Below are 16,081 nucleotides of genomic sequence, written 5' to 3'. Positions count from 1 at the left end.
CTGGGCGGTGAGTGGGTCCAGCCTCTGTGACATTCATGACACTGGAGAGGTCGGGCGGTGAGCTACAGCCTGCACAGCATGACCCATAGATCACGCTGCTCAGGCTGCAGAGCTGCACCTTCAGCGCCAGAACCCTCTTGCGGCGCCCAATTTTTCACGGCCACATACAGCAATCTCCTCCATCCAGCGTCACAGCTGCTGCCTGTCTCCACTGTCCTGTCACCTGCCCCGCTCCATCTCAGTATGGATCCACTAAAGTAAGGGGGACAGGGACGGTTACTTTTAGGGATGCCAATCCTAGGATCCCGGTAATCCTGGGATTGAGCATTTTTCAATCCTGATTCCAGGGATTGAAAAAATGCCCTGGGATTGGCATCCCTACTTGTGTCTTTGTGGTTATGGAGAAGTGAATGAAGGTAGGAGATGGCATGTTCATTTACATCTGACGTTTTTTCTGCAAAATTGCTTTTTAGTGATGAAATGCAAAGATTTTCCACAATCGTTATGTGGGTTTTACTATCAACAACACATGGTTCTCTACTAAATTAATTGGATACTTTATCTGACCTAGTACAATTTTCCTTACAAACATGAATGTATTATCTATTGCTAGCCCAAGTCCAAATGATCCTATTTAAAAAAAATTATAATTAAAAAAAAAATGTTCTACCACCTAAATAAATGTAAGTATTTTGTATAATTTCTTCATTTTTCAGCAGTTATAGTTTGTGTCAGAGCAACGAGTTAGTAGCCAACAGTGAAATAATTGAAAGAAATACATTAGAATATTAAAACAAAATTGTATGAGTTGAAGTTGGTTCTTCGTTGCAATCAGGGTCAAGGGTAGACAAAAGTTAAGAACATCTGATTAATGATATATATTCATCTCAAGGCCACTAGCTCCTAATGTGATGGCTATATTTGACCTGCTATGTGCCGATTTGTTTTATTCTTTATCTCTACAGTATATTAATGTTTGTTTATGTATTCATGGAGGTTTTAGATAAAATGTATTTTGCTACCATACTGTCTGACCCCATATATAAGCTAACCATATTGTTGTTATTCCTATTTGTCTAGTACGGGGGTGGACAATAAATGGTCCTCCAGCTGTTGATGATTTACACATTCCAGCATGACTTGCATCAGTTTCAGCATGGCCAAATAGCAAAACTAAGGAAAGGCATGCTGGGATGTGTAATTCAGCAACAGCTGGAGGGCCGCTGGTCTACAGCTATGGGCAACCAATCAGAATCTACTTATTTATTTATTTTGAATCTTCTAGAAGATAAAATATAGCATCTGATTAGTTGCCCATAACAACATCACATCTGAAATAGAACTCCCATCTTAGTAAATACCCCCAATAAATGTATTCCATAATCTACTGTCACTCATGTGTTACCGGTTTTCTCAGGATGATATTATGGTCAGCAATACTAACTCCCAGTAATGAGGGCTTGGGTTTCAAACATAGCCTAACTGTATGGAGTTTTGATATTCTCTCCCTGCTTGTGTGGGTATCCTCCTTGTACTCTGGTTTCCACCAACAACCCAACAATATACTGAGGTTAATTGGCTCCCAACAAAAATTAACCCTTGTGTCAAACCACAGGCCATCATCCTCATCATCTTCATCATTATATCATACAGCACGCCAAGAACCTTTGTAATCTAGAGGACCTTTATGCAATAGATAACACCTATATTTGTGTATTAACCCCTTGAGTGGTGGGTTTTTCTGGGGCAGGATAAACCTACCAGGGCAGGTTTGTCCTGCTCCAGCAAAACCCACCACAGGTCATCAGAGGCTGCTCCCCCTCCCTCCCCCTCCCCTCCGCTCCCCCTCCCCTCCCCTCTCCTTTCACCTTCGCTCCGGCGTTAGTACACCGGAGCTCCCCTACCGCCTCTGCCTCAGCCGCCTGTCAGTGTGATCACATATATATGTGTGTGTGTGTGTGTGTGTGTGTGTGTGTGTGTGTGTGTGTGTGTGTAGAAGACTGACTCGGTTATGTATGTCACAGAGTTATTAAAAAAAAACATGGATTCTGCTAATGGGCACATTACTTGCTGTTTCTATAAGTGTTGTAATGAATACTGTTACAATACTGTATAACAAAAAAAAATCCAAATTCTCTATACTTTAGCAACTATTGAACAATGAATGCATACAGTTCCTTTCAATGTGAATTTTTAATCAACTAAAACATATATATTAATTCATCTGCTAAGGCCTCTTGGGGGTTTTTGTGAAGAAAAGACATTTTAATTTATTAAATCAACGTGGTACAATCAATGTAGAAAATTAACGAGTGATGTCTAAACCTAAGAGTATAGTACTCAGTTCTGAATTACCATTTTCTAATTCATTTTCTCGCTCAGAGAAAAGAAACATATGGTGGCAGAGCCAGAATTCCACAAAATAAAAGTAATGTGGAGGATCCAGGCCAGGTTTTGTTTCTTGATATAAGGAGAAAAAAAATTGGCGCTTTATACCAGCAACAAAAATGTCACTTCTTAGTTAATGTTGAGGTGTGGACCATATATACAACTGGACACAAGAACTATACATTTAAAAAAAAGACCACTTTTGAGATGTATAGTAGTGCACAGAAGGTTCTAGCAGTGTTGGTATAGGGAAATGACTACAGTATTCCCATAAAGATCAAATGTAGAAAAAAGAGAAACATAGAACGTGCTTGAAACAATATATAATAATAAAATAACATAAATGTTTAATATACTAAAACATACTGGCCAGTGAAAATGACAGTACAAAACATGTATAAAAAATACACAAATAGAGAACTTATTAGATCTGTATATGATTATTTTAAAAGAAACAAGGGGGTATCATGGCCTCATTAGTGAATTGATAGTGTTAATAGGGTTAGTCCTGTGAAGTTTACTATAATTGGATTTGTTGAATATTGAAGGAGTTAGTTCAACTTTGATTCGATGTTTAATAAAAATTCCAATCAAGTGTGTCCACTAGTGAGGAGGAGGGGCAAATGCTCTCTATCCCCTTGTATGGATAGACAGAAAAAAAAATATTTAAAAAATGAAACGGGAGAGTTCTCCCGGTACCTGCCGTATTGTAGGTCACCCCAATTGGATAAGATTTGTAGTCCTTATTGGTAGTGCAGACTCTGGGTCTGAGGGATTCTTTATGAGGCACCCCGAATCAACCAATTGCTGAGCGGTGATGGTATCAGCAGGTAAGCAGGGGAGATCCCGTGTAATCACCAGAAAGATGGACGCTCAGCAGAGTATAATGTGAAGTATGATGCGTTTCTCCGCCTCCCTAGGGTCTCAGCGGCTTCTTCAGATAGTGAGTTTCTTTTAAACTAATCATATACAGATCTAATAAGTTCTCTATTTGTGTACTTTTTATACGTTTCGTACTGTCATTTTCACTGGCCAGTGTGTTTAAATATATTAAACATTTATGTTCTTGATATAAGGGTTTCCAAGGCAGAGTCACCTTGCTCTCGGTGGTGGAATATCTATCTGAGTGATAGGCCGGGGGTGTTAGCATAGGGACTATGGGAGCCTGTGTTTGTGATCGTTGTCACAATATAATATACTATATTACAGTGAAATAAAACCACAGTGAAATATAAAGCAATTTCAGTTTCTGGGTACTTTTGGCAGTACTGCAGAGGTGGAAGTTTAAATATTTCAGTGCCCCCAGGCCCCCAGGTCTTAGGGTGCCATCTGGCTGGAACTGCCCCGTTCCTGCTGTCAAACCTCTCCAAACCTCTTCGTCAAATGTGAGTCTGATCTGAGAGGTAAGTATAAGAATAAGTCTACATCTTTTGCCTTCCAACAATGGGTGTTGGATAAATACCAAATAATATATTATTTGTGTGGAGTTTATAGGTTCTCCCCATGTTTGTGTAGCCTCGTATAAAGTTTCCCGGTCATTAGGTCGACACATATTAGGTCAATTTGAAGTCAACCACTGAATGTTGGCATGGCTTAGGCCAACACATAAAATAGGTCAATATGGCTATGTTTGACAGGGTTGAATGGTTGACACAAGCATTAGGTCCACAATGGTTAGATTGACATTCAAAATTTCTACATAAGTTTTTCAATTTTCTTTAGAGCCAACATGCCGATAGGCAGTGTTTCATACCCTACCATCCACTTGGGCGTGGAGGGAGAATAGAGTAGTGCCCGAAGCACGGCAAGAGCAGTGAGCCATGCGAAGGGTTGCGTTACACTTTTGATGAAAAAAACGTGAAAAATTCACGTTGATCTTTTGGCTGTCAACATAGAAATTGCTGATCTAATGCCTGTGTCAACCTTAGTCATGTTGACCAATTTCATGTGTCGTCATGTTGACCATCTGTGGTCTACCCAATACATGTCGAACAAATATGGGTCGACTCAATGACCCATATTTTTTCGATTTTATGCTCCAAAGGCAAGGACTATTTTTTTTTTTAATGGTACAGATACAAATGCTATTTCTTATGGAGAGATAATAGCAAAAACTGCTCTAGCTGTGCAGCAAACAGAGCATTGAAATTCCTCTACAAGTAACTGCCAATAAAATACTTGGACGCATTATTCATTACTATGGTTAAGTCTATTTCACCTAAATATTAAGTAAAGCGAGCCTTCGAGCAAGGCGGCTGCAAGCATATCATAATCTTCAACTCTTTCAAATATTACTAAAGGAGATCCGCAATCATAGTTCAGATGTCATCTTAGTAAGACTGCATCTGGAAAGTAGAACAAGTAATACCACAAGATAACATATCTTACACTACTGTAATGGTATCTTTTTTTTGTTCACTGGAGAACTTGACTGCGAGGGAGGAAAAAGAGGAGCGCATTACTGGGAATTGCAAGGAAGTCAGAGCCAAAGAGAGAGAGGGTCTTATTTTAATCAGATTTAATGCAGATTTTTTTTTCTCATTAGAAAAGGTATTTGTCAATGTATGAACCACAAGTGTTGAAGAAGTAGGTAGATTTCTCACTGCCCCCACCATTTTTCCCCCCATCTCTGTTATTAATTTTCGTACTGATGCGAAGCATTTTTATACATATTTCAAACACTGTACAGTTCTAGTACCTTAATTGAAGAGGTGACTAAGGCCCTTATTCTGATCGGTGCGGATATTCCCGCATTCTTACGGTGCGGTCCGCACGCCACGGTGTTTTGCCGCGTGCGGCCATCGTCCGTAGAAACGCCCACGGGTCCTCCGCATTCGGACGGACTCACTCTTTAAGAACAGGGCGTGTTTACGGACGACATACAAAGCATGCGTGTGCGGGAGAAACACTCCGATTCGGCACGGTATTACAGAGTATTACAGAGTATGCTCGGGAATACCGCATCCGAACGGGAGCCAAGCGGTGCTACCGCACGTAAGCGGAGTATTTACGCCAAACAACCCACTATGAAGTATCTTCTGCTATACATCACATGACCCACTTATTCAATTACCTATCCTGATAAAAAAATGCTTATTTGGAATTGGAATCAATTAGATTCCAATATATCCTTACAAGCATGCCTAACACATGCATTGCACACATTAACCCTTACAGCAATTGAAGTGCAATGGTTTCAATTAAAGCACTGACAAGCGTCCTATTAGTGAGTAATGAGTAAAGGAGTCGATTCTATTGGGTTCAGGTGTCAATGCTTGTAGTCATTAGGCGTACGTTCGCCTACCGCATGAACGAGTGGTGTCCGCAAAGCAATAGTACACTTGTGGACACCGCACATTTCTGCCCTTTTTGATCGCGTGCATTCGGAGTGGTTTCCGAATGTACGCCCCCCAACATAAGTGTACTCCCCCGTGTCCGCCCATGTTTCCGCCCCGTTTTGCCCACTTTGAAACTACGCCCATGTGTCATTCCGCATGACGCCCATAATACGCCCCTATTTCCCGACTGATAGCGGTGAACAGTTTTGGACGGGATTTGCCCGAACTGGTACCGAGTCAAGGCGTGGCACATGCGCGTAGCGTTCTCCACGCATGCGCAGACGCCATAAAGACGCGATCCGTAAGTACGCGGTAAAGTCCGCGTCAATCAGAATAAGGGCCTAAGCCTGAAGGAAGTGTAGGGAGCGTGATGGAGCAACTATCTGCAAAATGTAATAAGCATTATTGGTAACAGTCTGCTTAGAATACATTTAGAAGCCCAGTGAATCCAATAAAGTAAAGCTTCACATTGCATGTAGTGCTATTTTTTTTTTAATTTTAGACAGAAAAATACAAATATACTGTGAATATTACATATGATAGAGACGAAAAAGGTCCTGATTCAGATATTTATGTAAATCCAAAAATTGCAGCTTAACTAACATGCTGCGGGGCTCTGGGGCGGTATTGGGGAGCTATACAAAAAAATAGGGGTGTCAGACTTTTTTCGGGAAGTGCAGAAGCCGGTTGCTGCGTCACTGGATACGCATTCATGGGCCCTGGCAACACGATTTTGCCAGAATTCCTGGTGCGGTTAGCCATACACCTAAAAATGTAGTGTCTGATTTATTGTCAAATCTCCCAGACGAAATGTGATTACAGATTTACCCCATTAACAAAATGAAACATATTGAAGTGCAAATGTTATTATTTCTGAATATAGTGTACAGTAGTTGGTATAACTAATATTTTTCCTATACATTAATAACTATTTTTTATTTTATTTTATAAAATGTTAACATTTTTTTTTTTATTGTTTTCTTTAAATTATTTTCAGGAAAGCATTTTAGGAATCTTTATCCACTTCATGCCATCATACTTTGTTCAGTAACTTCCATTATACTATATAAGGCAATTACTGTATTATATGGTAAAATAACTTGCAAGGAATCATAACATAGTAATGCATTACACAATTCAGCTGAAGTCATTGACCTTTCAATAATTGTCTGCCAATTTTCTAGTTTCCTGAATCCATCTTTATATACAATTTACTTTAATGGTAATTATCATTAAATGTTTTTTTTTTTTTTTTTTTTTATTCCCAACTGTTTTCCCCATCTACAGTTCCATTATAACTGGGTTATGCAGCCCACACACACACCGATTCCAGCGTGCGTTGTGGGCTTAACTAGCACACACAGCATCGCATCGTATGCCTTGTACATACGATGTGCATGCGATGCGATGCTGTGCTAGAAAAAGCTAGTACAAAAAGTATGTGCAGCACATACTTTTTGTACTGTACGATGAGGTGCCGTGGGAGCGCACACCCCATCGTACAGCATCGCACCCCCGGCATCGGCGCGTGTGTGGGCTGCATTACTCGTAAGCTGTGAGCCCTACGAGGGGTGTGCAATATGTTTCTGAATGCACAAAAAATATAATATTTACAAACACAATGAATATTAATATTTTTCTTTTTGCCAGAGGAGTCTTTGCAAAGTTGCATGCGTTCAAGCTACATGGAACAGCCCGAAGCAGGTATGCCTTTATGAGGTAAATCAATAAATGTGTTTGAAGGTGGAATTGCTGAGGAAAGTTGGTATTACTATCATGTACAGGGACGAAACTAGGGTTTCCGGCGCCTGGGCCAAGGCAGTCATTTGGTGCCCCCCCCACCAAATGACTGACCGAATGGCGGGGCAGTCATTTGGTGCCCCCCCCCCCCTGACGGGATGGGACAGGACGAGACGGGGACCAAATGACCGCCTTGGCCCTGGCGCTGATTGGCTGAATTCAGCCAATCAGCGTCCGGCAAGTCTTACAGCCAATAAGCGTCCAGCAAGTCTTTTCAAAGTCATCACCAGCACTTCCTGCCACGCTAGTAATAGAGAGTAGAGACGGACAGAGTCAAGCCGCGGCGGCGGGAAGCGCTGGTGATGACTTTGAAAAGACTTGCCGGACGCTGATTGGTTGAATTCAGCCAATCAGCGTCCGGCAAGTCTTTTCAAAGTCATCACCGGCGCTTCCCGCCGCCGCACTAGTAGGAGAGAGTAGAGACGGACGGAGTCAAACTGTCGCTACAGCGGCTTCCCGGAACCCTGCTGCCTGTCACGGACCTCCGCTGGCTGTCCCCGGACTGGACAGCGCCCCCCCCCCAGCGCCCAGTGCGCATGCCCCCCCAGCCCCCCCCCCCCCCCCCCCCCCAGTTACGGCCCTGTCATGTACTACCATATTTCAAACAACGCCATACCAAATTTCAGATTGATTCTTAGGTTAGTTTTTTTTTTTCCACCACGACAATGCACCACTCCCTCATGCAAAATTATTGTGACCAAATTGCATGAATTGCGCTGTGACTTTCTGCCGCATCCATCGTACTCATCCAACTTGGCTTACTGCGACTTCTTTCTAATCCCTAACCTGAAAACGTGGCTTGCGGGGAAAAAATCCAACTCAAACGAGGAGGTCATCTTCGAGACAGAAGCCTCCGTGAGTTCGACAAATCGTATTTTTTAGAGGGTTTAAAGAAATGGCAGGGACATTGGGAAAAGCATATTGCCATGAAAGGAGATTATGTTGAAAAAGAAATAAACATTTTTGTGAAACATTTTCGTCTTCATTCTTAACACAGGTACTTAATGATCCTCCCTCGTATATGTTGGATGAAGGTCTCCGCTTCAGCTTTTGGTGAATCAAAATGAATCATATGCATCTTGTGCTTGATTCATGGGAACACAAAGAAGAACCAGGGGGCCAGTTATGGAAAGTACAGCAAATGGCTAAGCTCATGGATGCATTCAATGGACAAAAAATGTACCACTTTCCTGGATTTATGGACAGGTGCATTGTTGCGAAGGAGAAGGGCTCCATTAGCACAAGTTCATGGACTTTACATGGAAATGGTTCCCAGAACTTGCAGTAGACAATGGCATACCAGTCCTCAGTGATGGTGCACTGCTGTACAAGTAGATGATAGCTACAGTACCAGAGGCAAACACAGGATTCCTGAAGGGAAGTTTCCAAATGTGCAGTTTTAGAGCGATTGTCACCAGCCCATGAAGGATAACTACTATAGTATGTCACAAGCTATAATCTGTTCCACACACAGTGCAGTGTATGTAATACAGTACCTCAGACATATACAGGCACAATGGTCACAGTCAGCCACATACCAGATTATCTTGCTGGTACGACAACTAAGCCCTCAGATCCACACACACACACACACATACAATAGACTAGTAGGCCCCCCAGCCAGGCCTGCATTTGATATGATTCTGGCACCCACAAGTGCCCTATAAGGTTGTCTGGGTGTTCTGTTCACCATTCTGGATAGTAGATTACCATCCAAGGAGGTCACAACTCAATGTCTGGGAATGCCATCTACCCTAATTTAGGGACAATGTCTGATGGACTCTGACCTACACTGGGTAACCTAAACCTTATTGGTAAATTTACAGAACTCTATATCATTCATTCTGAGTACTGTTAATACCATTTTCACTCACTAAAGCATGGTAAATGACACTGGAATTGACTGTGCAATAGCACAATACCAAAGCCACTCCCCACAGAAGACGTTTTTCTATATAGTCCATTACAGACATCCACCGGGGGTTGTGTAGTTGTTTTATTGACGTGTTTTATTGAGAACAAGGGTGTATGAATGTATTTTTATAAAGATTATTTACTTTATTAAATATTTGTTACTAATAGATAATACATTTTGTTGTTGAATTTATTCAGAGAAGCTAATGGGGTGTACACTCGGGCCGACCCGGTGGCCGTCGATTGGACTATATGTTCCAAATCTAATCAAAAATGAACCGCACAGTGTGCACACAGCATTAGTGCTGTTCAAAATATTTTTGTGTACCTCTTTATAGTTACTCATGAACAGCGGCTTTGTCGGTACCTAGTGATCCACCTATTTGGTATTTATGTGAAGGAAATGCACATGCTGAATTCATCTGTGTGCAGAGCTACTTATCTAAGGTTCTGTGCCAGACGTTTAACAAAAACTTTAGTTATAGATTACAGTTCACAACCAGTCAGCCATTTTGTAGCTACTCTACCTGCTGTATGCACTGCACAGCTGGAAACTTATGTCACACCCTTTGCAATGTTAATCATATATGAAAAAGGCTACATAAATTGTATATTGAAACATACCTGTATGAGGCTCAATAGAAAAATAAGGCTGGCCTTCCAGAATGCTGTAAACCAATTTTGCACTATTTCCGTACACTGGGTCATCTGAGTCAGTTGCCGTTACCTTGGTGACAAATGTACCTGGTGGAGAGAAAAAGTCATTATTGCTTGTCCATATCAGCACACATACATACATACATACATACATACATACATATATATATATATATATATTTTTTTTTTATATATTAAGACCACGACAATGGCGTGACGATGGTATTACACATCTGCACCTTGAAAAAGGGTGATTTTACACCCCGAAACGTTGGTTATATTTGCACTTTTTTGATGGATAAATCTTATATATATAAATGTCCAGAAATTAAGGCACTCGGAGACTGTATGAAATAAACGAAGTTACATCTGTATTTGAGGTTGAGTACTTTCGGGAGCTCAGTCCCATCTTCAGAACCCTCTACAGTAACTGTAGAGGGTTCTGAAGACGGGACTGAGCTCCTGAAAGTACTCAACCTCAAATACAGATGTAACTTCGTTTATTTCATACAGTCTCCGAGTGCCTTCATTTCTGGACATTTGCGTTCAACGTTTGCTATGGCACCGGGGCAGTTGTTATAGTGGAGTGCCGACATAAAGACAATTATATATATATATATATATATATATATATATATATATCCAAGTTTTGGGAACAATTATTCCACAGAGCGCACTCACCAGTCTTGATACAGTTTAAAACTTTCAAGTTTATTCCATCCTTTTAAAATCCAACACTATGTTAAACTGTATCAAGACTGGTGAGTGCGCTCTGTGGAATAATTGTTCCCAAAACTTGGATATGTATTGGCATACATAGGACTCTACCTGTGAAGCCTGGGCTTACTGGCACCCCAGCAAGAATTTATATGAATATTGAGAGTGCTGCTTTACAAATCTGGATATATATATATATATATATATATATATATATATATATATATATATATATATATATATATATACACACACATACACTTTGGAGTAGACAGTGGCACTCATGGATAAGAAAGACACTGAAGCGATTTATATAATCGCGTTGCTACGGCACTCCATTCAATGTAGCGGAGTAAGTAAAGACTCTTCGAACTGATTACAGTGAAGCAACGTTTGAACTCCTTTATTTGCGTATTTGTCAAGCCAATAAAGGCATTCAAACATTGCTTCACCAGAATCAGTTCTAAGAGTCTTTATTTCCGTCATTACAAGGGCCGGAGTGCCACAGCCATGCTGAGTTACATTTAAGCCACGGAACTACCGTGTCCTTTCTGAGGGCACCCAGGAAGTACTCATTTGAAGAAAGGAGGGCCGGCACCTGGACAAACATATATATATATATATATATATATATATATATATATATATATATATATATATATGGATAGAACAGGAGAAAAATGGGAAGGAGCGCTTCCTAGTGTAGTAAAAGAGTATTTATTGAGCATAAAAGGAGATACAGACTCCAGGGTACATCACAGTAATGCTCGTACCTAAAAATACAACACTGTGGACTGGTTACCACACGGCTTGATTACAATCAATCAGGCAAAACAGCTCAGTCGTATGGTCGACCTCCGTGTCCTGGGCAACTCCGAGACGACAGGGGCGACCGTCGGGAGATCACAGCTGGTGGAGCGAAGTAGGCGCCTACTTCGCTCCACCAGCTGTGCTCTCCCGACGGTCGCCCCTGCCACCGGACCTTCTCACTTCTGCAGCGCAATCCAGCGCCTGTCGTCTTGGAGTTGCCCAGGACACGGAGGTCGACCATACGAGTGAGCTGTTTTGCCTGATTGATTGTAATCAAGCCATGTGGTAACCAGTCCACAGTGTTGTATTTTTAGGTACGAGCATTACTGTGATGTACCCTGGAGTCTGTATCTCCTTTTATGCTCAATAAATACTCTTTTAATACACTAGGAAGCGCTCCTTCCCATTTTTCTCCTGTTCTATCCAGATTCACCTAATCCCTTGGACCCGGGATTCCTCGCATGTGAGAAGGAAGCTGCAGTCTTACCATAGACTTTTGTGTTATCATTTCCCCTGCTAAGGTGCAGGTGGATAACTGGAGTCTCTGACACTTGAACATTCCTGCGCTAATACACCCCCCATCTGTCCATATATATATACATATTGTGATGTTAACGTAAGAATATAACCAATAACCTTATTACTTTAGTAAATACAGGTAAGATGTACAGATAGAGCTGTTCTCCCTGTTGCCGCCAGCACGCCACATATCAGTATCTAGCGGCTGCTGGTGGCTGGCGAGCCAGAGAACATGGACGCTCGAGCGTCTCACACAGGGCCTTATTCTAGTTCACTCTTAGAGGCAAATTCCTTTTCAAATGGACAAAACCATGCGCACTGCAGGGGGGCAGATGTAACTTGTGCAGAGAGAATTAGATTTGGGTGGGGTTTTACTTCAAAGTGAGATCTATATTGCAGTGTAAAAATAAAGCAGTCAGTATTTACTCTGCACAGAAACAAAATAACTCATCCAAATCTATTTCTCTCTGCACATTTTACATCTGCCCCCCTGCAGTGCACATGGTTTTGTCCATCTAAGAAGGATTTTGTCAGAAAGAGTGAACTAGAATTGGGCCCACAATCACGCGTCCAGTTTCTCGGACATACCTGTGCGCAAAACGTAGAACACCGCCATCGGGCATAATACGGGTTGGATTGCTGATATCATAGAACTTGAATTAGCCCCATTATTCATTTTCTGTGCAAGTATTTCTTAACAGCATTACAGCCCAGAAAGTGAAGAAGCAATGAATCTGATGGTTGTTCCCCTGACATATTGTCTTCCTATATTGCTTACTGGTGTTACAATGCTACAAGCATCTTTTACACACGAAAAATCTTTACATTTCCTATAATTACAAGTTATGAAAGTATGCATTGCATTCAGTGAAGATGGCCCTGGAAATAGAATGTGCATCTTTACTGCCACCATGGGTAAAGGTTTATCAATATTTTGATATAAGAAGATATAAGTACTTCTTTATTACAATTATTGATCACCAATAAAACTTAAAATAGATGTAAAGACAATCTTTTATTAAACTTTCATTGATTAGTTAAAGGTGCATTTTTTTTTTTAAATGAATGTTAGCATTAAATAAATTGGCAGATGTTAGACGCAGACATTGTGCCTGAATTAGAGTTGATCGATGATCAGTTAGTTTCTATCACAGCAACTAATGCCCCTTTCAGACCGCACTTTTCACCCGTTACTTTGGCTTTTTTTTACCATTTTAAAACAGTAATTTGTGCAGTCTGAAAGGTGCAGATTGAATTTACCGGTTCTATTGAACTGGTATTTCTAAACGGTAATAAAGCAGGGTCCTACCCGTTTCAGACCCGTTTTTTCCATCCACTGTTTTCTATGGGTTAAAACGGGTTCAGTGTTGTGAAGGGACAAAAACTGCACTGAAATACCGTTTAAGGACAAAAACTGCACTCAAATACCTTTAAAAGACATGCGGGTTGAAAGGGGTTTTAGCTGGCAGACCCATTTTTATAAACGTTTTAAAATACCTGGTCAGAGCCAGTTTTGCGGTCTGAAAGCAGCATAAGCTTTAGCAAATCATGCAAAACTGAGCATAGGGTCTGTACTGAATGTGGCATTTGAGTGTATATAAACTATGATTAATCCCAACAGCTGCAGGACAGCTTGTATATACCGCTCTTATCCAGCAGGGGTCTGGCGGTCAATCGGCAACCAACAGCTGCCGGAAGGAGAGACGTGCGAATGAGCACGGGCAGGGTTCGTGTTCCCGCCACCCAGAAACTGGGACGTGCGTGCGTGAGTGATGCTCGTGCGTTCCAGTTAGATGTAGCGCCGGCTCACCAGCGGGGGCATTCTGGCGAGCCCCAGCACTGGCTGTATACTGTAAGGCCTGATTCAGACCTGCATGCAAGGCTTCAAATTTGCAGCCCTGCCGATTATCGGACGTCCGAACATGCGCATGTTACGCTGTGCACTTGTATACCTTCCAACTTTTAGATTGTACAAGGCGCGCCCAAAGATTGTCCAAGGCATGACCTGGCAACAAGTGGACATCACTCCCACGAGGCCACTCATTTTGCTGCTGTGGGGGCATGGACAGCAGCTCACAGAGCCACTGGCCATGCCACAGGTCCCTCTGGCTGAGGGAACAGATGCTGTGCACAGCGCAGTGGCGTAACTAAGTTTTGGGCGCCCCCCCGCCGTTAGGGGGGCGCCCCCCCCCCCGCGCCGCTCCGCCAAGCACCCCCAATCCCCCGCCGCCCATGCAACCCCCCCCGCCAATCCCCTGCAGCCTTACCTATCGCGCTGGTCCCGGCGGCTCCGTTCTTCTTCTGCTGAGGACCACCACAAAATGGCCACCCCCATACAGCAGACAGTTTCAGAGAACTGTGTGCTATATGGGGGCGGCCATTTTGTGGTGGCCCTCAGCAGAAGAACGGAGCCGCCGGGACCAGCGAGATAGGTAAGTCTGCAGGGGATTGGGGGGGGTGTAACTATAGCACTACAGCCCCCGGCGCCCCCACATGCACAGCGTCCCCCCGCGGTGGCGGGGGCTGCGGTGCTATAGTTACGCCGCTGGCACAGCGTCTATTCATAAGTGACAGGGGAAGGCTCCCAACTGTCCCACTTGTTAGAAACTGCTGATAATAAACATCTTTATAAAATGGAGCTCTTAAGGGGAATTTTACAGAATCTACTTAATTATTTAGGACCTTCTAGAAGTTAACACATAGCATCTGATTGGTTGCCCATAGCAACATTCCATGTGAAATAGAACTCCCATCTTAGTAAATTTCCCCCACAGTTTATAAAATACTAGAAGAATTTTAAATTTAATAGGATGAAAGATTCAGAAAGTGAGAGATTTGGTAAGAAATCTAAACAATTTTTTAAAGCGGCAATCATTTACACTGCAAAATCAGTTTGATTTTGCAGTGTAAATGATTGCCGCTTTAAAAAACCTGCAGATTTCTTACCAAATCTCTCACTTTCTGAATCTCTCATCCTATTAAATTTCACCCTCAGAGTTCTGTTCTGTGTTGTCCTTTACAAAACACTGTCCTCTCTGGAATCTGAATTCAACACTTTACTTTGGCCTTAACCTCTGTTATTGCTTTTCAGCAGAATGTCACGAGCAATTATCTAGTAGAAGAGGTGTCTATTGCATAATTATAGCTGTGGTATCATGCCTTAGAAAACCAGCGTACGTTTAATTATCCATCAGTAGAAACCAGGAATAACATTTGCACTAACACAGTACTTATAATGCATGGATTCTCCATGTATGACAGCAAGATGCTGAGTGTGAGTTTTTAGACAAGGGTAATTTCAGTGAATGTATAGGTTTTGTTTATATTACGCTCATTAAATACTGTATACAGGGAAACTACTGTAAACACACTCTCCAGGGTTACCCAGAAATCCGTTATTCATTTTATGGACAATTAAGAGGAAAATATATATATTTTCTCTAACAAATTTAATTTAGTAACCAATTTAAAAGTGGGGTTTATGCAAAATGCATCTATACTGTAGTGTAAAAATGGCTGATTGTAGTGAAACGGCAAACACATAAAAATAATTGCATGTTAAATCCCAATTGTGTTATTAGTAGCTTTTGATTAATTGTATTTAAGTTGGTTCCGCCATACACATTTGTAATTGTTTCTGTACAGTATGTGCTGCTCAGTTTAAAATCTTATGACTAGACACATTGGGGTAAATTTACGAGGATAGACGTTCTATTGAAGATGGGCTTTTTCCCAAAGCAACCAATCAGATTGGGGGAAATAACTAAGATGTGTAATCTACTTCACATGTGATGTTGCTTTGGGCAACCAATCAGATCCTGTCTACTATTCCCTAGAGGGTGCAAAATAAATAAGAATTCGATTCTGATTGGTTGACCATAGCAATATCACATGTGAAGTAGAATATACATCTTAGTAAATTTCCCCCAGATTCTTTC

The 16,081-nt window shown here is 41.7% G+C and overlaps 1 protein-coding gene across 1 annotated transcript in view; it reads right to left on the bottom strand.

Moving 5' to 3' along the window:
• Positions 1–16,081, bottom strand: part of CDH8 (cadherin 8) — a 372,134-nt gene that overhangs the window by 153,582 nt on the left and 202,471 nt on the right. The window contains exon 4 of the mRNA XM_083163864.1: positions 10,065–10,184. Coding sequence (XP_083019990.1) covers positions 10,065–10,184 — 120 coding nt within the window. The remainder of the gene's footprint in view (positions 1–10,064; positions 10,185–16,081) is intronic.

Source organism: Crinia signifera, chromosome 11 (assembly GCF_055691185.1).
Source record: "Crinia signifera chromosome 11, ASM5569118v1, whole genome shotgun sequence".
NCBI lineage: Eukaryota > Metazoa > Chordata > Amphibia > Anura > Myobatrachidae > Crinia > Crinia signifera.
Note: the sequence above shows the minus strand (reverse complement) of the source record. Positions and strands in the feature narration are given on the sequence as shown.